General features: G+C 39.9%; 1 protein-coding gene across 8 annotated transcripts in view; it reads left to right on the top strand.

Moving 5' to 3' along the window:
* SLC12A4 (solute carrier family 12 member 4) overlaps positions 1-23563 on the top strand; it is a 46336-nt gene extending 22773 nt beyond the window's left edge. For all 8 annotated transcript variants that reach the window (XM_058845558.1, XM_058845565.1, XM_058845564.1 and 5 more), the window contains 21 exons: positions 4582-4728; positions 5335-5389; positions 5724-5854; positions 6276-6517; positions 8335-8549; positions 9410-9574; positions 9645-9743; positions 11310-11367; positions 11970-12144; positions 12524-12642; positions 13134-13232; positions 13549-13668; positions 14402-14506; positions 15455-15623; positions 16912-17107; positions 17774-17943; positions 18113-18244; positions 18339-18446; positions 19130-19314; positions 21964-22097; positions 22406-23563. In XM_058845558.1, the coding sequence (XP_058701541.1) occupies positions 4582-4728; positions 5335-5389; positions 5724-5854; positions 6276-6517; positions 8335-8549; positions 9410-9574; positions 9645-9743; positions 11310-11367; positions 11970-12144; positions 12524-12642; positions 13134-13232; positions 13549-13668; positions 14402-14506; positions 15455-15623; positions 16912-17107; positions 17774-17943; positions 18113-18244; positions 18339-18446; positions 19130-19314; positions 21964-22097; positions 22406-22497 (2916 nt within the window). In that variant the 3' untranslated portion in view covers positions 22498-23563. The remainder of the gene's footprint in view (positions 1-4581; positions 4729-5334; positions 5390-5723; positions 5855-6275; positions 6518-8334; positions 8550-9409; positions 9575-9644; positions 9744-11309; positions 11368-11969; positions 12145-12523; positions 12643-13133; positions 13233-13548; positions 13669-14401; positions 14507-15454; positions 15624-16911; positions 17108-17773; positions 17944-18112; positions 18245-18338; positions 18447-19129; positions 19315-21963; positions 22098-22405) is intronic.
* Positions 23564-25463: the final 1900 nt, after the last annotated feature.

The raw sequence follows: 25463 nt of genomic DNA, 5'->3' as shown, positions 1-25463 counted from the left end.
TCAGCTGCATCTCTGTTTTAGCATGCTTTTGGTAGGAATAATGTCAGGTATCAGCTGCTAATATGGTATTATTGCATGATGTAAAATAATTTTCATCCTCTTGCTATCAGAAGCAGATTGATTATTTCCCTGACAAAAGTAGAATGGTGGAGGATACAATAGACACAGTTGTTGTGATTTTGCTCTTTATTTCCTTCTTAATTACCTGACCAGAATACCAAGGTAAGATGCAGAGCAATCTGGAAGATAGTCCCTTGCTTCCCTGATGGAAAAAGAATTGGGAGAATTGGGCAATGGGACTATAGTATACAGTTGGTTAAAGCAAATGTATATAAAACTTCACAAGGTAAAAATGGCAGGCACAAATACCAGAAAACTGAGAACTTGTCTTGAATCCCTGCTAGAGTACCATGCATGGTATGGTGTTAATATTTCTACATTTAGGTATGATTCATGCTTGCATATTTTCAAGCTGTTTACTGCCATTAAAAAGGACTATTATCTTTATTAAAGCTTTGTTTCTATGGCAAAATGGAGTTCAGATTTAATAACTGTGTTTTCCTGAATTATGCTTTCCCATGTCCCAAAAATGTGTGTTCACAGACTTCTCAGATGTTTTTTTGTAGAGTGGGTTTGGTGACCTTTCCAAAAGTGACAGTATCATGCTGTATTAATATCTCAGTGTTTTCTGTGTAAACACTGCAGTTTCCTTAGGCGAACCTTTGTCTGCATGTCTGTCTCTGGGATAAATCACATCAGCTGCAATATCATAACTGCAGGTTGAATTTCTTCTCCCTCTCTTGCCATGAGCAATATAAAATTTTAAACATGCAGAATATAAGACGACGGAAAGCCTTGGCCAGTAATTATAACCATTAAACCCAGGAAATTTAAAAGCAGCAACTGGACAAGGGTATGGATTGAAGGTATTCAGAAACAGTGCAAAGGGGATTCTTCTGAATACTTCTTTTTAATAGTCTTTGAAGTATAAATCACTGTGATGCTGTTAACTTACCCTTCCCATTTGAGCATGGGGACAGAAGTCTGGCAGTCCATTCCAGCACCAGCAGGTCTGCTCTAAGTAGATAAACCTCTGTTAGCCCACCCATTGGAGAGTGCTGCACTGGGTGTGCTCAGCTGTGTGACAAAGAGTGACCTGCCTGTCTCTTGCTGGCACTGGCATCTCATAGGCAAGAGCTGGAGCAAGGCAGGTGAGCAGGCTCTAGATCTGATACTTAAAAAGGAGCTGAGGAAAGCAACCCTTTCAGTAAGTAATTCTCTGAGCAGGTAATACAGATCTCCCAGTGAGGACCTTTTGGGACCTAGCACAGCCCTGCCTGCCAAATCATATCCTTTCAAATTCATTTCATTTCAGTGCAAGACATCTTAATATGAACATACTATCTTGTTTCAGCAGCCCCACTAAATGCTTTTGGTAGTAGCATTCTCTGTTAAGTACACATCAGGTAAAATTGACACAACTCCAATGTAATAAGGTAGAAATTGGGTTGCTTTTTCTTTTCTAAGTACAGTCTTGCAATAAAACAAGTCACAGTAGATATAGAAATATCCCTTTCTTATGCTGGAAAAAATTAAATAAACTGTTGTAGTTCATGTATCTTTAACAAAGCAGTTCATTTCTGTGCTGCTGTCTGTCCTCATGCTGCAGAGCAACCGTGAGAGCTGTCATTGCTGATCAATGTCCCTCAGCCCTGCAGCCAAGTGCTTTAATAACCCATCACACTGGCACAATGGAAATAGTGTCCTTCAGACTCAGATCAATATTTACATAAATTATGTGTCTGCAGCTGATGAGAGTGAGCAGAAACATGATCTGCATCACTGAAATTGAGACTATTTTCAAGATTTTTCTGTCCCTTCTTGGTTGTTCTAAAACGGTGTTCTTCAGAATGTCTCTCTTTTATTTCCTTTATGCAGCACAGGGTGTTACATTTTTTCATGTGGTTGCTGTTGAGCATAATAATACCCTTGTTTCAGGTCACATTCTGTTGAAACTTCAGCACTGGTTTAGTATCATTTAGTGATGATTAGAAGCTATAAAAAAGGATCAAGTCACTGTAGATTACTGGTGTTAAATATTTCTGTGAACAAGCTGGTTCAAGTAATACTTGTAAATCATTCTTTCTTGTGAGTATTTTTTTTTTTTTTGCAGGGTAAGATAATCCAGGCTGAACTCTTATGCCTGAAATACACTTAGTAATACTTGCTTGGGCAGACACTTGGGCATTTCCTAGGCTGCTCTGCTCTGCAGTGGCCTCACAAGTGTACAACTAATGCACAATTTCTCTTCCTTTGTGGTCTAAGCGAGCTTGTAACTTGATCGGCTTAAGAGACCACTTAGGAGGGAGGGGGAGAAGGTGATGGAACAGAGGAGCAAAGCTGCAGGAACCACATAGGCAGAAGACAGGAAAGACCTGAGCTAATTCTATGCAAAGGAAGCAGGTGTTAGGAGGTGTGTAAAGGGCAGGCTGAAATCTCACCTGCTTTTGTAGTGTGTGGAGGACTGTCATGTAGAAAACACAATAACCATGGTCCATTTACTTCTCCTGTGTAGGAGCAACAGGATGGGTTTCTTTCCCTTTCCCAGATGCCAGTTTTGACAAACTCTTTAACTCCTTTGCTCTGAGATACCCACACATCTGATAAATTCACTTGATGGGTTCAGAGCTGTGAGGCAGTGACTGATGATGAATGGTCAGATAAATGATGATAAAATTATGTGGAGTGTGTCCTTGAATGGCAAAGTGTGCATTAATGTGACAATGGGAAGCCCCTGTGCTGGGCAATATCTGCCCAGTGCTGGCAAGTATTTAGTCCTTTCTTTGTTTAAGTTTATGGGGTTAAATGCACAGTGTGAATCAGATGAAAGTGTTGGAATCAAGAGTATCTACACCTTCCCTTCCTTGAGGAAACAAGTACAATATAAATAATACTCCATGAAGATCTTCCTCAATTATAGCACTGGAATAACTTAATAAAAAGTTACCTTACCTTGCCCTGATCAGGACACTTATGTACTAAGTGACATTTCTGTTACTGTCAGACAGGGGAGGAGCAGCTCTGGCCCCTGCTTGCAGGTCTCATAGGGTAACGCCCCTGCAAACCATCAGCACATGATCCTGTCACCCACTTTCCTTCAGGAGTTTCACCTGAGCTCTAGTGTGTATGAGAAAAATCTAGTTGAATTGTTTCAGCTTCGGTCACACAGGGAATTCAAAGCTGACTTGAAAAAATTCAGTCAGCAACTCCTGGCGCTTCTAACGAAGAACAGCTCAAATCATGTTCTTGGGCACAGTTTTGTTTCATGTCTGGCAGGGCAGGTTTCTAATGCAGATGAGGAAATTCTGGATTGTAACATGTAATTGCAAGTTGAAGCACAAAATTCCTTGGTTGTTTTTGCCCTGGTGATTTGTGTAGTGAAATATACTCATGAATTAACTTATGTAAAGTTTTTGGCACACATTTTATTGCTTGTCTCACATACTGTTGCTTTGGGTTCATGACTTCATTTGTCTATAAACGTGCAATTTATTTTTGCTTGTAGTTAATGCTGTGTGGGGTCAAATGTGAACAAGTTTTGTCATCTCCCTTTAATATCCTCATTTGAATGATTGTTCAAGGACTTCTTTAAATGCTGTCTATCTAATGTGTTTTGGAATTCATGTTTATTTATAGAAAGGAGTATGAAAAGGGATGAGCCTTTCAGAAGTGGCACACTCTATTCCCCCTGTGTTTTAGAATTCAGTATAATTTTAAATGCAAAAGGAAACTGTAAAAAGAAGAAGCAATGAAATATCTTGGCAGGAAACCACAGAGATTTGGGACTCTGAAATGCTGCTGGTGCCAGGTGTACCAATGCAACAAGCATTTTTATATTTCTTGGAATAAAGCCCTTGCCAGTGGCACTTTGATGCCATTATTTTGGATGATTATTCTGCAGGATGATCTGTTGAAGGCCAGTCATCTGCAGTTCCTGTGAAGTCATGTAACTTGTGTTTTTTCGGTCTCTGTCAAAAGTAATTCAAAGTCTGATGCTGACATTGAACTTAAGAAAGGGTAGAATCATTAGTTTTATATGGAATATATAAAAGAAAAATACAAGAAGAGAAGAAGAAAAATACATTATCCATGTCTCCAGATTGCTTCCAAATCTTTTCTAGTTGTAGCATGACAAAAGTATGTTTTTCTTGAACATAACTTGTGAACTCTGGGCAGTAGGGTAAGGATCTACCTTACTTGGGGTCTGCAGCACTCAACACATCTCATACTAAAAATTCTGTGGGTCTACAAAAAACCAAATATATCTTCTGTTGTTACTAGCCAGTGTTAAATACTGAGGATAATTACTTCAGTATATGGCAGGGTGAGCATTTTGTTCAGAAATTCATGATTTTGGAGTTCATGTTGTGTTTTGTGGAAGTCCAGCACAACAGTATTTGAATGTATGTACCTTACGTTTCCCAGGTTTCTACCCTTTAAAAAACTGAACTTCAAGGCCTTTTTGGTTATCTCTGCTTTGAATAATTTCAGTTAATGAATGTCAACTTTTTTTTTTTCCAGTCACCCAGCATGGGCACCCTGATGGGGGTGTATTTGCCATGCATGCAGAATATCTTCGGGGTTATTCTCTTCCTTCGGCTGACTTGGATGGTTGGAATGGCTGGAGTTCTTCAGTCCTTCCTGATTGTATTGCTTTGCTGCTGTTGTGTAAGTGCTTAGGTACAATAATGCATGTGACATAACCTCTGTGAAACTACTGAGAAACCTGGGGAGGCTTGTAGGTGCTTGTGTAAAATCTGTAAAGTCAGATTTAAGCCAGGCACCTTAGCCAGCTTTGTAGCTGCAGATCTTTTTTTTTTTTTTTTTTCTTTTTTTTTTTTTTCTTAATGTTTTTTTTACTGTTCCTTTTAAACTGGCAAACTGTAGTGTAAATACAGTCTTACATATATACTGTTTGTTCAGCAAACAGCTGTTTTCCATGCCTGCCCCAGGTGAGGGCTGCCTGCTTTGCTGGACCAGCCTTGGTTGGAATCACAGCTCTGCAGATTGAGGAACACCTGTGTTCTCTTATCTTGCTTTGTCTGCAGACACCCTCTGTTTGACCTGATAGAACAGGGGCCATCCCTCAAACAGAAGTCTCAACAGCTCAGTGATTAAATTCCTGCTGCCCTTGTTTTCTTTTAGATAATGACAGGCAGAATAAGTAGAAATGCTGTATCGTATATGCAGTGGCAGCTTTATTTTATCAAGAAATAAGTTATGTTTTAAAAAATGTTGTTGACACAATTGCTTCCTGTTCCCTGCTTTCCACAGACTATGTTGACAACCATATCAATGAGTGCAATTGCCACTAACGGTGTTGTTCCAGGTAAGTGTAGTTAACAAATGTCTCCATTGTGTTAAAAAGGTAAAAAAGAAACCAAAAGCCAAGTTGCTATAAGATGTTACCATGGATTTATTCTAGAGAAATTTGCTTAATCTGGAATACAAAGCCTGAAGTCATATCTAGTGTTTTTTCTTGTTATCGATCAGGCTAAAGATCAATTTCTTTGGTTTTAACCTGAGTGCTAGCGAATAAGATACTTCAGTTGAACCTCAATATAGCAGATACACTGTATATAATTATTTGTATTGCTTTTGTGAATATTTAAACATTTATAGCAATAAATTATAATTCTACTCTCACTTTTCTCATTTCACAGCTGGTGGCTCCTATTTCATGATATCTAGGTCATTGGGCCCAGAGTTTGGTGGAGCTGTGGGGCTGTGTTTTTATTTGGGAACAACATTTGCAGGAGCCATGTATATCCTTGGTGCCATTGAGATTTTATTGGTGAGTGTAATCCTGCTTTAAAGACAACCTATAGAAAGTACCCCAGTATTCTTGTCCCATGTTTGCATACACATTTACAGGAAGAGACTGGAAGCTCTCCAGTTCCTTGGTGTCCAGTTCTTTACCTCTAGTGCTTCCCTTTGGAAGCTGCACACTCTGAGTATGCAGCCTGGGAGCTCTTCTGACAACACACATGGACGTGTGACTTCATCCAAGACTTGTGTTCATCTGATAAAGTTGGCTCAGTTGTACTGCTGACATAGAAAGCGCTGGTACCTCTTGATTTTTCTTGTAAAAGATTCCCAGTGAAGAGCATGCTGCAGAGTGCAAAGCGATTTACATTTCTAGTACAGGCACACAGTCCCAGACAGCGTTCTGTGCTGGTGTTCCTCTAGCTTACTTTTGCTTTCTCCTGTTTCAGACATACATTGTGCCACAAGCAGCAATTTTCCATCCATCTGGTGCCCACGATGCCTCCAGTGCCATGCTGAACAACATGAGGGTGTATGGCACCGTGTTCCTCATCCTGATGGCAGTGGTGGTGTTCGTAGGTGTGAAGTATGTGAACAAATTTGCTTCCCTCTTCTTGGCCTGTGTAGTAATATCCATCTTGTCCATTTATGCTGGAGCTATCAAGTCCATCTTCGATCCACCTGAATTTCCGTGAGTAATATTTCTGGATGGGGGTTGTAGTTTTGCCTGTGAGTCTGGAAGTTGGCTTTAATGTAGCTTATTTAGAACTTGTGTCTGATACATGGTTGAAGATACCTTTTTTTGTGAATTACATCCAATATTTTTAGCTGTGTATAATGACAGTGTGCAGAGGTCATGGAACTGAAGTTTCTTAGGCTAAAATGAACATATTACTGCACTTCTTAAACTGTTTTGATCGAAGGAAGTCTCATGGTGAGGCTGATGGAGGCTGACACTGCTCTGCTTCCTGCAAAGCCAATCCAGTCTCTTGGCTTGCAGCTGGTGGGATGTGAGTGATGCTGCTGCTGAGTTATTTGTGCAGTTCTTAGGGAGCAGTTTGGCAGGTCCCTTTTCCCCAGGCCAGTCTCACACCACACTCTGCCTTCGTGGCTGGAAATTGGTGGTGTGGTCAGCTCCTTGCTGAGAAACTGGGCACCTCTTGGGAGTGTGGTGTGGGGCTGTGTGAGGCTCCAGAAAAGCTTTCCCTACTCTGTGAGGAGCCTGCTCTGGACCCAGCACGAGCTCCTTGGATGTTGTGAGCTGAACATGGAATCAGCTTCTTGAACTCGGAGCTGGAGCAGCAATAATGTAGATGTATGTGTTTTACCAGGAATGCAAATTGTATTTTCTGATACTACTGGCAAGAGATGAATGGAATGGAAATAGAGGAGTTGGATTTGCATAATTATTCACATCTTGAAATGCTTTGACCATAACTAAGTACTTGCAGCCCTCAAGTGTTCCATTTGGGTATATAAAGCCCAGTGATTATAGTGTTTTACAACAGTAGAGGTTTACAGCAGTAAAACAATGTCTCTGCACCCCCCTCATTATCTCTTAGATTGTTTGTGAATGTTTTCCCTATCTTTCTTCTTGGATTGTATTCCTCTTTCTTTTTTTCTGAAGTAACAAGGTAGTGTATTTATTTTTAATTTTGTAGGGGAAAGCTTCTTGGAAGTTAAAGTTTGCAGGCTTGCAAACCTGTCATTTTCTTTGCAGAGAGAAGCCCTGTGTCTTCCATTTTCCTGTCTTCAGTGATCAATAAGACCTGTTAAACAAAGTGGAATTAAAATTAAAGTTGAAGGAACTTTATTTTCCTGTGGGTGTTTTCTGACAGTGGGGAGAAAAGCTGAATGAATTTTTAGTAGTAGGAAGCTGTTAACATTACGTCAGTGTCTTGTGGAATTGTCTTTAGACACAAAGACAATTAATTAAATAAAAATTTTTCAGTGCTGAAATAAATGATTGTGATTAGATGAAATGCAACAGGCAGTGGAGGATTTTAGCAATCAAGCACAGTATCTGCTGAGAAGAAGAACCTTTCCTTATTGTGATTTTAATGTATGTTCCTAATTCTGAATCTAAAATGTCTATATTGCAATTCAATTGTTGTAGTATAGAAACTGGGTTAATGAGATTCTAAATATCTTTAGATATTCTAAATATCTAGTAATTTGAATTCTAGTACTCTTCACATTTCTTTCACTCCAGTAGTTCTGTTTAATAAAAAAAGAAACCAAACCAAACAACAAAAAACCAAAAATTGTCCTAATTGTTCTCTTTTATTGTTTAAGAGAAGTCAATCAAATTTCATAAATCAAAAAATTCCTTAAAGGGAACAGATAGTCTTTGTCATGCTGCAGCCATCCTTTTGAAGGAGAGAAGTGATGTAGCACAGTGGAGCCACTTGAAGTTTCCACATGATATAAAAGAATAAATATGGGCAAGCGTGGATTTCATTTTCCCAGTAACATCCATTAACTCTGGTGTTCATGTTTCCCTTCCAGGATTTGCATGTTGGGCAACAGGACTCTGTCAAGAGATCAGTTTGATGTTTGTGCCAAAACTGTAGTTAAGGATAACATAACTGTGGCCTCTAAGCTTTGGGAGCTCTTCTGCCACAGCACAAACTTAACCACCGAACACTGTGATGAATATTTCCTAATGAACAATGTCTCAGAGATAGCAGGAATTCCAGGAGCTGCTAGTGGCATTTTAATAGGTATGGTAGAACACTTTTTTGTCCCTTTAAAGAGGAGTCATGCTGAGCAGCTGAAATGGGTCAAACTCTTCCCTGCTGGTTAAGAAAAAAGGAATGAAGAAATGTAATTACAGTGAAGAAAATTATCTTCAATAAAGAAAGTCCAGTCTTATTACCTTTAAAAAGATGAAATGGGACTTTTGTCCTGATACAGTACTTGTCTCCTGTAAAATTTATTAAATTTCCCTTGTTCATCTCATAATTTCAGCATGAAGTCAGCTGTAATTTTAAATTATACTAGTTATTAAAATTTTTCAGAGCTCTGTAGTAACAGCTCTCTACTTCAGACAGGTTAAGATTATGCCCTGAAAGATAAGAGTACTTGTATAGAAATAGTGTTTCTCCTTTGCCCACTCCTGAATAAAGTATAATTGAAAAGTGTTCGTTATTGAAATGAACACCAGAGTGCAGCTGCTTTGTGCAGGTGCTGAGTGCTGAAGGTTCCCATTTTCACAGAAACCAGCAGTCTAGTTTCTAAGATTACAATAAGACTCAGCATTTGTTAGTGAAATTTCAAATGCCAAACTGATTGATATTGCTGCTTTGCATTTTCTGAGCTAGTTTGTGGTATGGTGGCTTATGAAAATATTTAGTATATTTCCTTTGGGTTGAAATAGGTAGGAGCTTAAAAGAATGTTACATTTAGTAATAATAAAGTTTAGGTTGCTTAGGCTTCTGTAGACTATTGATACATACTTGTGGTTTTCCTGTGTTGATCACTGAATCCCATTTGCAGTCCTCAATTGTAAACTCATTATAATGAGAACAGGTTTGAACTAAAACATGCTTTTCTTTTCTGTGGTGTGATAATAACCTTGAAGACAACTTATGGAGCAATTATATGGAGAAAGGAGAGATACTGGAGAGAGCACATCAGCCCTCTGTGGATGTAGCAGGCCAGAAGAACAATCTGCACCTGTACGTGCTGTCAGATATCACCACATCGTTCATGGTGCTGGTTGGCATCTTCTTCCCTTCAGTGACTGGTGAGAATGCTGGCATGAGGGAGCTCTGAGCTTCCTCCTGCCCTGTGATCTTACCAAAATGTACTTTCAGGTATCATGGCTGGTTCAAACAGATCGGGGGACCTCAAAGATGCACAGAAATCTATCCCTGTTGGAACAATTCTTGCCATTGTCACCACATCACTAGTCTGTATCCTTTTAAAGTTACTAGAGTGCTGGTACATTGTGTCTGATTTCTGGAACTGCTTTCAGCTCACCGAATTGTCAGTGCGAGTATGATTTACCAGTGGAAAAAAAACCAAGGCAACAACAACAAAACATTAATCCTTGAACTGAAAGAATTTTAATTATTATCCCGTTACTTTCCGTCCCCCCTTTTGTGATGAGTTCTTTTGTTTTGCATTGTCATTGCTGTTCTTTGCTACACAGTGATCTATAGCTTTTCAGGCTGGTGATATATGTGAATTTTTTTTTTTTTTATGTTGTAGTGAAACATTAAGATGAAGGGAGGCTTTAATGGGAGAGTTAATAAATTTCAGTTCCTTTTTTAAAAATAAAGCCTTTTCTTTGGAGTGACTTTAGGGAGTATAGGTTTTCTTGAACATTTTAGAACAAGATAAACTAGAGTCAGAAATGAAAGAACTAAGTGTTCCCAAGTGTTTTTTCAGCTCTTCAGGGCTTAGGACAACAGGAGCTTTGCTTAGGAGAGACTGTCTTCTTACCTGCTCTCATGCTAGAGAAGAGATGAGCACAGATCTTCAGCTTTATCTAGCTCTTGGTGTCCTAAATGACAATTTATCAACTCAGATAAGTAAAAGGAAAACAATACAGTCAAAAGAGCTTTCTGAATTAGTCTCACCTAAAGGGCAGCTGGCCGAGATGGTGACTCTCTTGGAAATTCTGCTGTTTCATTCCTGTTTTTTGCCAAAACTTGCCAAGCTGTAAATCAGAGTCCAGCTTGCTTGTCCCAGCTCTTTAGGAGCACAGCCTTTCTGTGCTGTCACTTTGGGAACTGACCCTGAACCAAGAAGTCAGCATTTGCTGTGGACATAAGGAATATTAAAGCAGGTCACAGCTTTACCCCCAGCTCTGCTGGCAGCTCAGGCCTCACCCATTGGATACCTGGATGTGTCCATGTCCATGTGCCACCCTGGGGAGGCTGACACACTTTCAGGAGCAATGTTTCTCCTTTTATTGCAGTTTGTAACTTATAGTTGCATTTCAGGGGTAGTATTCAAGATTTAACCATTTTTGTGAACTTAATTTACAAGGTGAAAAACTTTACTGGAATTCCAGCTCCAAAAAGCTTGCATCCCCAATGCAGAAGCAGTACAGTTAATAACAAATCTGACTGTCAAAGACTTACTGGTGATGTGAATGCCAGCAGAGATACAAAAAAATAATGTGCAAGGTAATGGTTTGCTGTATGTTCAAAATACCTTCAGGCACAGGAGGAGACAGAAAAGAAAGATTTTAATATCAGCTTCTGTACTAGCAGAAGATTAAACTGACATTTTAGTATAAAAATGCTTCATTTGATTTTGTCTCCTTTGTTATAACATTTCAACCTTTCTCGGTAACATTAGAAGGTGTATGTGAGCAGTGAGACATTAATTTCCATGCCAGCTTTACCACATACTTGTGGAGAAACTGGAGTGCAAATGCCACGGGATGGAAGCACTTACTGTCCTTTCACAATGCTTTCATCTGCCATGTCTAAATAAATTCTACTTCCTTAGCACCCTCTGTCCTCCAGACTTCAGTTGTGTGTTATTATTTGGAGCCTGCATAGAAGGTGTTGTCCTGAGAGATAAGTAAGTGTTACTGCTTTAATGCTCTTCTTTGTTTTTCTTGTTTTTGCAGTGTAGGTGTGTTCTTGCCTGCTTTGTTTGCATGCCTCTCTCCTCTCCTTGTTTTGGTTTTTGTTTTTAGAGTTTTAAAATTTTTTTACTTCTGGGTGCCTTTTAAACCATATTTGTATGTGAATTGTAAACACTGTTTTTGGAATCTTCTTGTGTTCCATTTGATATTTTCTGGCATGGCACCCTCAGATTTTCCATCCTGTGTCTTAGCTCTTGCATTTTTTTGGTGGTAGTAAAAAATAATATTGAGATAATAATACAAGAATTTTAAAATATGTATAATGAAATGTCAAAATCAAGCTGTAGACACTTCCAATGTGTATATCATAAGTAACTCAGATTATTTGCTACTTTCTCTGTTTTCTAGTTAAGAAAATAATACAGGATTATTAATAATTAATATGGTATAATTAGTAATATATGGTATATATTATTGTATATGGTATAATTAATAATAGTATTTAAATTACATGTTACAACTGACCCAAAAACCCCAAACATGAGTCTCAAAATAGTCCTCAGAGTATGAATGCCTGGGAATGTTCTGCCTGCAGGTACGGCGACGCGGTGAACAAGAACTTGGTGGTGGGGACGCTGTCGTGGCCCTCGCCGTGGGTCATTGTCATAGGGTCCTTCTTCTCCACCTGTGGGGCAGGTCTGCAGAGCCTCACCGGGGCCCCACGGCTGCTGCAGGCCATAGCCAAGGACAACATCATCCCTTTCCTCTGGGTTTGTACACCTTAAAAAGCTTTCTGCTCATGCTGCTTCACCACCTGTCTGACTTCATGCTCTTAAAATTGCATTTATTCTCCCCAGTTTGCCCAGCACTGAAGTGAGGGGCAATATATTTTATTTTGATGGTTTTTTTATTTTTTCTTTTATTGAAAACAAGAACACTTTTAAGGATTTTTAGACTAGACTTATGGGGTAATTTTATCATCAAGCATCTGTGAAGCATGGCAAGCCATTAGAATAATTTGACTCTTTGGTCTAGAGAAGGAAGTATGTAGGAGAATTACTGTTGCTTTTAAAAAATGTAACTTGATTTTTTCCCATTACAACCTTATGAAATACCTGGAACATATGCTTAATGTTTCTGTTTTTTCAGATCTTTGGTCATGGAAAAGCGAATGGGGAACCGACGTGGGCTCTTCTGTTAACGGCTTTAATTGCTGAGCTAGGAATCCTTATTGCTTCACTTGACATGGTGGCTCCAATTCTCTCAATGTAAGAAACAGCCTGGGTGCTGTCTTGGGGAGGTGGAGGGGAAGAGAAATACTCTTGAGTTTTGCTAGTTTGATTATCTTTCAGAACTGTATCTTAAACCATTAACCAAATTCCCAGAGCCTGAGTTCCACTCTGTAATTCTGTAATTTCTATGAATCCTCTGACTTCAGGCTCTACATATAAATATATTTGTTTCTGCTCTGGAGTATTCTGTGAATAAGCAAGTTTTTATATTTTTATTTGGTTTGGAAAAACATTTTAATCACAGAACAAAGACAGCATTATGTTGTGAACAGATTAACTTGATCCAATTAAAAAATTGTTCTAGCTACTTTATGCTGATAGTTCAGGCTAATAGAAGTCAGAGGGGCAGGGGGACGGGGCATGTGACAGGGCAGTGGGATTTTGACTTGAAATCAATCATGTAATTATAGTATATGCCAGGATCTATAAATGTGCATGCTAAAAGGTTTTGCACTTTTGTTTTGCAGGTTTTTCTTGATGTGTTACCTCTTTGTTAATCTTGCATGTGCAGTCCAGACACTTCTGCGAACCCCAAACTGGCGGCCCCGCTTTAAATACTACCACTGGTGAGTGAAGGGCTTCACCTCACTGAGCTGCAGTCAGAACTTGAGAACCTTCTCCAGGAGGGCAGGGAGCATCTTTTATTTCTCTGGCCATCAGTTGTACACAAGAGCCAGACTCAGATATGTCACGGCACAAGAGTTTCATTTTAATAACAGCACAGAAAAACTCGTGGGACTGGGGAGATCCAGTGGAGGTTTTACTTGCACTGACAGTTCAGCATAGACAGTTTAAAGAAAAAAGAGCAAGAATTTAATTGACTTGGTTTTTTAGGCTTTTCTGCCCCACTGCTTATTAATGCCTTTGCTTTTTGTTTTTTAGGGCCCTCTCATTCTTGGGCATGAGTATTTGCCTGGCACTGATGTTCATTTCATCTTGGTATTATGCTTTGGTAGCTATGCTTATTGCAGGCATGATTTACAAGTACATTGAATACCAAGGGTAAGTATTAACTGGATAAGAAAGGGTAAGAAGGAGGCTGGATCTTTTTAATGAATTATCTCTATAATTTGCACATTTAGAAATGGAGCTGTCCAGAGATGACTTGTAGGGCTTCCTTATTACTTAATTTTTGTATTCATTTTTTTACTGTGTCACTGCTAAGCAAAAGCCCCTGAAGTACTTTGTTGTTAAGCCTCTAAAGGTGTTAGGTGAAACATGAATCACAGGAAGTAGAAAACTGGTTGGGATCTCTCTGCTGTGTACTGCACATGATTACTTCAGGCCCAGAACAGCTGATGCCAACCATTATATTCTAATTTATCTGGTGCAAAGGTCTGTCTGGAACAGTCCTTGAAAAGTTGAATCTGCTGCTTGGGTTGCTGGAGATCTGCATTGGATAGAGTCGGGCTTTATAACTTAATTTGGCCTAATAACTAAATTGGGTGTTGAAATGCCAGATGTTTATATATGCTTGGGAAGCCTTCTCTGTAGCATTGATTACAAATTAAACCAGAATGCTGGTTCATCATGTATATTTTACTGAAACATTTTCACTTTTCTTATGTGATCTGTGATATCTCAGACATTCATGCACAAATTATAGATGTGGATGCGATAGATGCTATGTGTCACATTACTGAACTCACTGTCAGGTGCTCAGATCTCCATAGCCTGTCTGTCAGAGTGCAGTTAAGTGGAGCCATGTGTTGGCTGAGCTGTTTGTTCTTCACAGTGCAGAGAAGGAGTGGGGTGATGGCATCCGGGGCCTGTCGCTCAGCGCAGCGAGATACGCCTTGCTCAGGCTGGAGGAGGGCCCTCCACACACCAAGAACTGGAGGTACTCATCTTGGGCTAATGAAATGGCTGTCATGGTTATCTGCTTACCCTGAAGGAATTAAACTGGACTCTAAATGCCTAGAATATTTAAAAAAGTGTTGAGTTTGCAGTAATCTGGCTTGTTACTGCCAAGCCTTGCTGTGTGGGCCCTGTATGGGCAGACCTTTAATGCTCTTTGGATCTTTAACTGGACTCCAAATCAGTGAATTCAGAAGTGGGACCTGGGGAAACTGGAGGTCTGTGAGTACAGAGGTGTAGAGGCCAGGGAATGAACAGTGGCCAACATTATTCCTTCTGGTGTCATTTCTTCTTGGTGTTGAAACAGATTAGGTGGGCAAGAACCCTTCTCTTGGTTGGGCATTGTTCAGCCCTTGGGCTCTGAACAAGAGCAATAGGAATCTGGCAAAGACAGAGTTTTATAAATCCTTTTATACTTGCTCAGCCAGACAGAGAGTGACTCAACTGATTGTGTAGCAATACCTTAAGGAACAGAAGGCAGGTGGGATCTGTGTTTAGATGAAAATATTTGTGTTTTCCGTATGCCAGGTTTCTGGATACAGAATACTGATATTTTCTTGGCACAAGTATCCAGATAAATCTGGGAGATCAGCCCTACAGTATGAACATTGTGTGCTCCAGTAGTACTTAAAAGAGCCTTGAAAAACATACCTGTAAATAAAACACCAATGCAAGCTTCTCAAGCTGAGTGTATCAGTAGGTTTTATTACTGTCAGCACAATGCAGCAGCAGAATTCGCACAGTTTCACATCTGCTGTTAACCAAGAGGGAAAAAAAAAAATCAAGTAAAACCCCTTGAATATGTGAGATAGAGAAAGAATGTTTCGGAATTAATATTTAAGCGCAATATAAGTGATGAAAGGCAGTTTTTTATGTGTATTATTGTTAAAGCTTTAATTAAAAAATATGTCGTATTTTTTATTTTCTCCAGGCCTCAGTTGCTGGTGCTTCTGAAACTTGATGAAGATTTGCATGTAAAATACCCCAGACTGTTAACATTTGCATCCCAGCTGAAAGCTGGTAAAGGTTTGACTATCATAGGATCAGTCATCCAAGGGAATTTCTTGGAAACTTATGGAGAAGCCCAGGCTGCTGAGCAGGTCAGTGTCCTAAATCCTGAAGCAGAAAGGGGTGAGTGGGGGTAATGCAAAATTTTGTTTCCTAATCATATGTGGAAAAAATCATCTTAATAAGGCTTCTATGAAACACAGAACAAGTTCAGCAGTACTACAGCTGTTCAGTGAAGGACTTGCATACGTGTTTCAGCTGCCAGTTGTGCCTTTGTGAATGCAAGATCAGTGCTCACGTTTGTAAATAGCCTTGCAGCATAAAACTGCCTTAATTTATAGGAAATAATTACTGTAGAAGTTTCTGTGTGCTGCTTAATGGAGGGAAGAGGACTGTTTAGTTTTCTGAATATTCCAAGTAAAAAGTTTTTTACTGAAAGAGTGATAAAGTCTTGAATTGGTCTGCCTGGGGAGGTGGTGGAGTCACCATCCCTGGATGTGTTTAAGAAAAGACCAGATGTGGCACTCGGTGCCATGGTCTAGTTGGGGTGTTAGGGCTGGGCTGGACTCGATGATCATAAAGGTCTCTTCCAACCCAGTGATTCTGCGATTCCAGTAACTGATAAACTTAGCAAATGTGTTCTTTTTCAGTGTGTTGATAAATATATTACAAAAAGCATTGAAGGTTAGTCCTGAAAATTTTTCAATAAATTACTTAATCTTTCTCATTGTGCAAACATGACATCATAGCCCTGTTTACATCTATAAATGTATCTATAAATGTAAATATATGTGTAGCATCAGCATATTTGTTTTCTTCCTCTGAGGCTTTTTCTGTAGGAAAATTGCTACAAAAGGAAAACTAATTCATGGGCTATGTGTTGATCAAGTTTATTTAGTTTTTAAACAAATAAAAGGTGCACTTGCTGGTGTGTGGGATTTGGTGCTTATATTTGTAAATTTAATATAACACAGCATGTTACGTGGGAATCTGAAACTGGGAATCCAAATGAAGTCAATTTTCAATTTGCCTTGGGTTTAAAAAGGTGAGTGTTCTAGGATTAGAAAATTGAAACTAAAATAGTGACACAGATATCACTATCTGCTACGATGAATAAGAGATGATAGCACAAATAAAAAAAAAATCCTTACTTTAATCTGTTAGAAATTATCATGTCTGGAAATAAACTGCATGTTAGACAAGTGGGTGTTTTCTCTTTTGTTTTATTAGGGAAATCTGATGAGCAGAACTTTGCATTGTAATATGCTTTACCTATGGACATGTGAACCAGGAATTTACATTGTGATGTCATGACAGGGAAAAATTAGGAATTCCTTTTGGAAAGCAAAACTGAGATTTTTTTTTTTTTCTCTCTTTCAGACTATTAAGAATATGATGGAAATTGAGAAGGTTAAAGGATTTTGTCAAGTAGTTGTAGCCAATAAAGTTCGAGAAGGAATTGCTCACTTGATCCAGTCCTGTGGACTTGGTGGCATGAAGCACAACACTGTGGTTTTGGGGTGGCCCTATGGCTGGAGACAGAGTGAAGATCCAAGGTCTTGGAAGACATTTATAGGTGAGCTTTAAAGGTTCGGTGTGATCAGATGTTGTGAACAGAGATGTTTATTACACACCTGGTACACACACGGGATTTTAACAGAATCCTTGTAAGATTGGTTTTGAGTTTGTCTTTTTTTCTTGTATTGATGGAGAAGCAGGTATTTTCACACAAAACTGCTCTTTGAAATACCAGTTCCTGTGGGTAAAAGACCTAAGAAAGATCTTCAAAGATTAATCTAGCAGCTAAAACTCATGTGTCTAATGAATGGTTAAAAAACTACCAGCTTGAGACATGCTGGTTTTGTGGCAAACTGTAATTTGTTTCTGTTTTATTACTGGTTCTAACCTATCCTTCACTAGTGGATAACACTCTCCTTGCTCCTATCTCTCTCCTTCTACTGTGGTCCAGTTATTTAATCAAACTAGAAGAGAGCAGATACTGTCTCCTCTTATTTAGCTTTTCTTTTGAGTGTGAAATAAGGCTTGTGTTCCTGTGAGTCTGCTTAATCCTGGCTTTGTCACTTGGACTGACCTGTCTGCACAAGCCTTGCTGTACATATTTTTCTTTATTTAAGTGATTACTTTTATGGTTTGCTGACGCTTGCTCGGTGAGTAGCATTTTTCTTACCATAAATTACTCGTGTAGAATTGGAAATAACTGTGTTCTTCCCCTCCTGGGCAGGTACTGTTCGCTGCACAACTGCAGCTCATCTGGCTCTGCTGGTTCCCAAAAATGTGTCTTTCTACCCCAGCAACCATGAGCGTTACAACGAAGGCAACATTGATGTGTGGTGGATTGTGCATGATGGAGGCATGTTGATGTTGCTTCCTTTTCTTCTCAAACAGCACAAAGTAAGCTGAGAATGTCCCCCACCTACTTCTGCATTCTTCAGTTTAAAGAAATGTGGTCCAGTTGTAGAACCTTTATTGATAATTGAGAGTGGATATGTTGCGAAGTTTCTATTTTGTAGAGCAAAGTGTTAATGGTTCAAGTAACTGAGAGTTTGTGTTCCCTCACCAGGTTTGGAGAAAATGCAAAATGAGAATTTTTACTGTTGCTCAGATGGATGATAACAGCATCCAGATGAAGAAGGATTTGGCTACTTTCCTCTATCAACTCCGAATAGAGGCAGAGGTAGAAGTGGTAGAAATGGTAAGGGAATTGAGCCATTTTTCACTTCATTTGCATGTGGTGATGTTTGGTTACGACTTGATTACAAGCACAATATTTGTCCTTATTTCTGCAGCACAATAGTGATATCTCAGCATATACTTATGAGAGAACTCTTATGATGGAGCAGAGATCTCAGATGCTGAGGCAAATGAGGCTGACAAAAACTGAGAGGGAAAGGGAGGTATGTCATTTGTGGTTGTTCTCTATGGGCTGCTGTCTAATGGGATGACATTAAGTGCCTTCCTAGTAGTGTGTTATGTAGCTGTTGCTTAAATTTAACTCCTGTGCTCTAAAGATATAAGGAAATACTTTTAGTGTAGCTTTTTTGTTTCCCAAAATTGCATGTAGTTCTTGTTTTTATCTTTGTATGGGATATCCAGTATTTGTCTCAATTTATAGCATATCCTGTTTTCCTGCTGAAGATCTCTTTCCAGTTTGGACTTACAGGACACATGACTGTGATGTCTATGACATGTAGCTATGAAAGATGATCCATCTTTTCTGCATGTGTCTGTCAAGCATTTTTTTTTTTGTTTTTTTTGTTTTTGTTGGCAGTTTTGGTTGGTCTTGTCTGTTGTTTCTGACCATGTCATGATATGAGCTAGCCTGACATTTTTTCCTGTATAGATACAGGCTTCTGTCAGTCCAAATTCTGCTTGGCTTACACCCATCAAAACTGTTAAAAATCCTTTTGGTATGTTAGACTTTTGTCTAGGGCAGATGCCTGGTGTCAGCTCCTGAAGGCTAAATAGAGTGAGTAAAATAAAAGATAAAATGGAACAAAAAGTCTGTAATTATTTAAAGAGCACCAGAGAACATAAAATAAAGTCTCTGAGTTCACCTTGTCACTCATGTACCCTCCAGGCTCAGCTTGTAAAGGATAGACATTCAATAGCACGTCTGGAGAGCCTCTACTCAGATGAAGAAGATGAGGGAGACCCTGTTCCTGAGAATATCCAGATGACCTGGACGAAAGAGAAATGTGATGCTGAGAAGCGGAACCGAGGCAGTGCTGTGGGAAGCTTTAGAGATCTCATCAGCATTAAGCCGTGAGTCTTGTCTAAGTCTGCACTTCATATCTCTTGAAGCTCTACATGTGCTGTGCTTTTATTATCTTTTGTTTCCTAATCCTTGGTTTGGATGCTGTAAACATTGAGACCTGGCTATGAAAAGACAGCAGTTAGCCTCCCCAGAAATCTCTTATCAATCAAATGTGCACACGTGCCTCAATATTTCACTTGGTATAGCCAAATTCTAAATTGGAACTGTTAAATCCTGTAACAACTTCCCTCCTGTCTTCCAAATACCTCAAAAAAACACACTGATAATTTCACTGATCTAATCAGAATTTAAGAAGAAAAAGATGGTAATTTCACTGTCTAGTGTGTAGTGTGGATGTTTAACGCATAAACGAAGAAGCTGTGGAGATGGTGATGAATGACTTGGAATAGCATCTGTGTGTGCTAAACCCTCTGAGATGCTGCTGCAGGAGCACTGACATGGAACAGCAGCTGTGGTACTACCACGTGTGCCCCCTGAAGAGTGAGAAGTAAAGGTCTATTTTGGCTTTGTGTGAATCTCCTGTGACTTCTTTGATATCCTACATCTCACATGAAGAGCTCAGTCAGTTTTACATACTTGGCAAAGTTCCAGATTTTTCTTCCTCATAAATCAGAATTCAAATCTGTTTTAGGCTGAATCATACTGTAGAAATTCTGCTGAATTTGGTGTTAACTACCTGTACTTTTTCCTCTTCCATGCTTTCAGAGGGTGGGAAAACTTGTAAGTTTGTTATTTAAATTAGAAGTACATTAAGATGGTTGAGAGGAAAGGATTTTCTCAGCTAAAAGCAGGAAAACTATGTGTATTGATGGAAGAAAAGGCACTAGAGTTGAGCAGTCTTAGCAACGTTTTAAAGGGAGCAGGATTAGCTACTTAAGCTATGTATCATTATAAATAGGATGTAACAAACTACGAGAGTTGTCCTGACGAGAACTAAGGATAGAAAACAATTCCGGTCTGAACCTATTTTCCTAAGCAGAGTATGACACAAGCAGGAAGAAACATTACTCATTCAGAGAAGCTCTCATTCCACAACACTGCTAGGATGTTATTTCTGGCAGTTTTGGGGCACTAAAAAAGCCCTTTCTTGTAGCATACACCTTCAAATCACTGAGGAGATGCCAGTTTTAAATAACACTTTAGAGAAAACCAAACCTTTAGTTTTCAACTCCCTTTCCAAAACTATACATAGCTAACAACTGTTGTGTTCCTGCTGCTGGTTTTTTCCTCACTTCCTGTAAACATAATCTGGCCTCAGTGTTGTCCCTGGCTTTCTGAAGCTGATGTGGTGAAGACAGAGCATGTCCTTGCTCCAAATTAAGTAAGAACATGAAGTAACAGAGAGGTAATTCACAGTTGGTAAATTATTCTGTTAGCATAATAAACATGGTCCTTCCCCACTGCATCTTCTTCTTTCTGTGTATATAATTTATTTGCAAATCTGAATATTCAGAAGAGCAGCAAGGTTGTTAAAGAGTTTCACTCATCAGGCAAAGCCAAATCAGTGAAACCACTGATATTTCATATTTCATTTGTTTCTTCTAATACTTTTACAATATTAAGATGAAGATGAAATCTCAAGTAGAAAAGCCTCGAAAGTATAAAAATATTCTTCTTTTGATAAGTTTATTTCTGTATTGTATTTCCTTTTATGTTACAAAAATAATGGTTGATTTCTGGTAAGAAGGAAACATTCCCTGGCCTGAAATCCCCAAAAGTTACTTTTGAGTTTTGTTCCTGCATGAATTGTTGTTATTTTGTGTTAATATATTCCAAATAATTAATGATTTTTCCTCTCTTAGTCTGGATTCTTATGGAGCAGAGGTTTATGAGATTATGCTGCACCTGTTTCCCTTTTCTCCCCTAACTTTTGAACAAAGTGGCTACTCAAGTTTGAAAGTGTGATTGAGATTTTAAAGACACCTGGGTAAAAGTGTTTCTTGTAAACAGGCAGAGAGGTTGGTTAGTGTCCTGAAGGAGAGCTTAACACCTGTCTAACACTCTGGAGAAGCCCCTCACATGCAGCCTACTCTAGGCTGCCATCCTGTACTTCCCCATTTTGTGACTGTGGTGTGTAGCAGCCCAGCCTTTCTCTGGAGATGTCAGCTGCTGTTCAGCACCAAGAGGGAAGTGTGCTCCTGGGAAGTGTGGGCTGAGCACGATGGGGCCAGGCTCCTGCTTGGCTCCCAGCCCCCTGAGAGAGTTTGGGGGTGCTGGGTCTGGAGGGGTGCCTGGCCTGTGCTGCAGTGGGCACGCAGGAGAGTTTGGGGGTGCTGCAGGGCTCTGCAGCCACGACTGTGCCTGGTGGAAGAAAACATCCCCTCGTGCAACTGTGTTTTCATTTCTTATGCAACACTAAGTCATCTTTATCAAGTGTGCTTTTTGAAGAGCAGTGTAACTTTCTAAACTGGAGACTTGACTCCAGAGATCTTAAAACCAGCGGACTAGCTGTACCTGAGTAAGTCTGGGAAATGTCTTCTGTGTCTTCATCATAAAGTTTGAAGAAAATCACTATGTTGAGCTGACATTTAACAGGGTATTTAGGAGATTTGAGTATGCTTTTAAAGGACCTTTTTAATAATTCAGTGTTCAGAGGTGTGTTTCTAACAGTAAGTCTGAATGTGCTTCTCCTACAGGAACCAGTCTAATGTCCGAAGGATGCACACAGCAGTGAAGCTAAATGAAGTCATTGTAAATAGATCCCACGATGCCAGACTTGTGCTCCTCAACATGCCTGGTCCTCCAAAGAATACTGATGGAGATGAAAACTGTATCCTTTCAGGCAAGGCCTGGCCCACACAGAAGGTTTTTCTTTAATCTGTTCTCTTGAATTCATTTGGCCACCAGTGCTGTTGAGCTGTAATATGTGACAAAGCGTCCCCTGAGTGGAGGGTATTGGCTTGTGGCTGTAAGGTAGTAATTGCTTAAAGGAAAAAGTTCCCCAAACTCACAGTATTTTTGTACTTAGAGGGGTACTTGAGCTAAGTGATACCAAAGCTGAGGGCTGTGAGCTGGCCCTGGTCTAATCCCTGTGTATTTTGGTTTTGATACTTTTTTCCCTTGACTTTACTGAAACAGACATGGAGTTTCTCGAAGTCTTGACTGAGGGTCTGGAGAGGGTATTACTTGTTAGAGGTGGCGGCCGAGAAGTCATCACCATTTACTCCTGATTTAGAAGCTTCTAACTCTGGTCTACATTCACCTTCTTGGCCATTACGGACATTCCAGTTTTAAATGGAGAAGAAAAAAAGTTTTTTTGCCTTTTTTCTCCTCATCCAGTCCTGTTAATTGTTTTTCCATTGGCAACATACATATCTTTTGGGATTGCAGTATTTGTTACACCATCCAATTAGCAACATAAATTGTGAAGCTGCCACATTATTCAGTTTCTGCTTTGGTACCCCAGCACTTGTGCATGTAGTTTTAACACTAAACCTATTTTTAGTCAGCACTGCTACGTGCAGTATTTTTAGTAACTGTATGTAAAGTTAGGACATGAAAGCCAGTTACTGTAAAAAGATTTAAAGAGCTTTTTATATTAGGTTTGGGGGATAGAAATGCATTATATAGCAGCTAGTTTCTGCTGAAGTTCAGCTATAAAGCATTTTCTAAGAGCACACTAAATTGTAAGAGAGGACTGAAAAAGCTTTCCTTTTCTGGGTTTATTTCCAGAACTAAACTCTCAGTATTGGGTAAGAATTTATACTTTTAATACATTTATTGATAGAGATTTAAATAAATTATGTTGACATAGTTGAAATTATGTATGTAGCTTGCTATAAGTTTTGTTGCTTCTGAGACTTCAGGTTCTGTGAGGCCAGATCCCTATTTATTTTTGTATTTATTTGTCAGAAATATTGGATATGCAGATGCAGACTGTTTAGGAGAACAGAGATCTCTCAATAAATTCTGAATCACCAGTGGATTGAAGGACAAGTCCTGTGCAGTTCTTCCATGCTTTAAATTTCTTGCAGACCATCCATCAAAAGTACATTGAGCATGTTGGAGTCCCGTGTAGAGCCAGGTGCTATGCTGCACTCACAGCGATGGGATTGCACTTGCACAAGTACAGGGGACCTGCTGCTTCATTGTATGCTTTATGCCCTTAGAGGGAAAAGAAGAAAAGAAGACCTATACTAACCATTAAGTCTCTGGAGATTTTTTCAAGCCCATTAAGTTGTACTTTATGTACAGAACATTCGTATTTTTTCAATAAAATGTTGCATACACTTTGAACCTGCTCTCTGTTCTGTGTGTGAGGGTGGATTGTGCAGGAGGAGCCTCTGCCCTGCCCTGGTCCAACATTGACACTGCTGGAGCCACCAGGTGAGGGCTGAGGGGCTGGGGCTGTATTGGTGCTCACCCAGATGACACAAGTCCTGCACGGGGGAGATGCCAGCTTAGACCTCAGAGCAGCTGGGTGTGTGTCTGAGGAGTGAAGCCTCTGGGGACACTGCCAGAACCCACACAAAACTCTGACCTGTTGAACACACACAAGATTTCTCTCTGGGAGAGTGGTGATCCCATGCCAGGGACAGGTGTGAACTAATGTCCCAAGGAACTTCAAGAAAAGTAGGGATTGGCACATTGCTGTCCCATGGGCTCTACCACTCGTTCTGCTGTGGTGGTACTCCTAGGTGTTTGATCACAGCATGACCAATTTCTCTGAGAGATGCAAATGTGAGAAACTACCCAGGCTTTTATCTTGAATAACTTCATAAAAATGCTGTTCTTAGGAGTCTTATAGTTAAAGCCTCTTTGTTCTCTTTGTAAAGGACATACCTGATGGGAACAGGATGGTATTTATCTGTGCCAAGATCCCTTTGAGACAACAGCCAGGAAATAACCTCTGGAGTGTGCTCTCTGTTGGGTATTGTTTTGTTTTAACATGTCTTTGCTTTTTTTGATTTTGAAAGCCAAAACTAATGTCATGCTTTCAAGCCAATGGAAAGAATAAAGCTTTCTTTTTTGCAAATACTGTGCTATTTGTACAGATTATTTTTACATCTTCAGAGCACTGAGTAATGGAGCACAAGTGTACAGCAATTTTGATAGTTAATACCTATTTGCAAACATTCTTTTATAGGAGTAATACTATGAAATCTTTTGTTCCTCAGACTTTTATCAAATGTGATCTCATTCAAGCACTCTGCGAAATACATACATCTTCTCCTTATGAAATTGGATGCAATTGGATGATGACTGCACCTCACAAAAGGATTTCAGTGCCATTGTTACCTGTGTTTCAGTGCTTGTTACCTGACCCAAGTAACCTGTTTTGTGGTTTATTGTGTTTTAACATCAAAGCAACCAAGTGAATCTCCTTACAAATACAGTAGATTGTGTTTTCAGAGGTGATTAAAGACTGTGGGGACTAAAAACCTCCACATCAATTCAACATTGTGAGGACCCTAAGGATTTTATATGTTCCAATTATGTAAGCCTTCATTACATCCAGAACAAGGTTCCTAATAAGTTCCTCTGAGACATTGTTCACGGCACTGAAAACAAAGTAGCATGGAAAAGGTTGTGTAAGAAGAGGTCACTGAAAAAAAAGGTAATTTCTGAGTCATCTTCTGTGAGGGTACCTGAACGGCCATCTTCCATTCTCCTTCCTGTGCTGGGACCTTTTTTTGGTGAGGAGATGAGAACACTGCAACTAAAATACAGCGTGACAGAGTCGATTTGAACTCTTCATCCATTGGTACAGGGAATTACACTCAAAACACCAACGGCAGTTTTAATAGCTAGCGAGTTACTGGAAGCGGTTCCTGTGGAAGCCGGGAGATGGCTTTGCTGCTCCTTTTCCCGGCGGAGAGCGCTCGGGCCCGCGCCTGCCGTGCCCGCCCGGCCCCACGGGGGGGCGCTGGGACCCGCAGCCGAGGAGCCGTGCTTCTTCAGGAGCCGTGCTTCCCCAGGAGCCGTGCTTCCTCAGGAGCCGTGCTTTGCTTCCTCAGGAACCGTGCTTCCTCAGGAGCCGTGCTTTGCTTCCTCAGGAGCCGTGCTTCCTCAGGAGCCGTGCTTTGCTTCCTCAGGAGCCGTGCTTCCTCAGGAGCCGTGCTTTGCTTCCTCAGGAGCCGTGCTTTGCTTCCTCAGGAGCCGTGCTTCCTCAGGAGCCGTGCTTTGCTTCCTCAGG

Source organism: Poecile atricapillus, chromosome 10, assembly GCF_030490865.1.
Source record: "Poecile atricapillus isolate bPoeAtr1 chromosome 10, bPoeAtr1.hap1, whole genome shotgun sequence".
NCBI lineage: Eukaryota > Metazoa > Chordata > Aves > Passeriformes > Paridae > Poecile > Poecile atricapillus.
The sequence above is the reverse complement of the archived record's forward strand: the minus strand, read 5'-3'. Positions and strand labels throughout refer to the sequence as shown.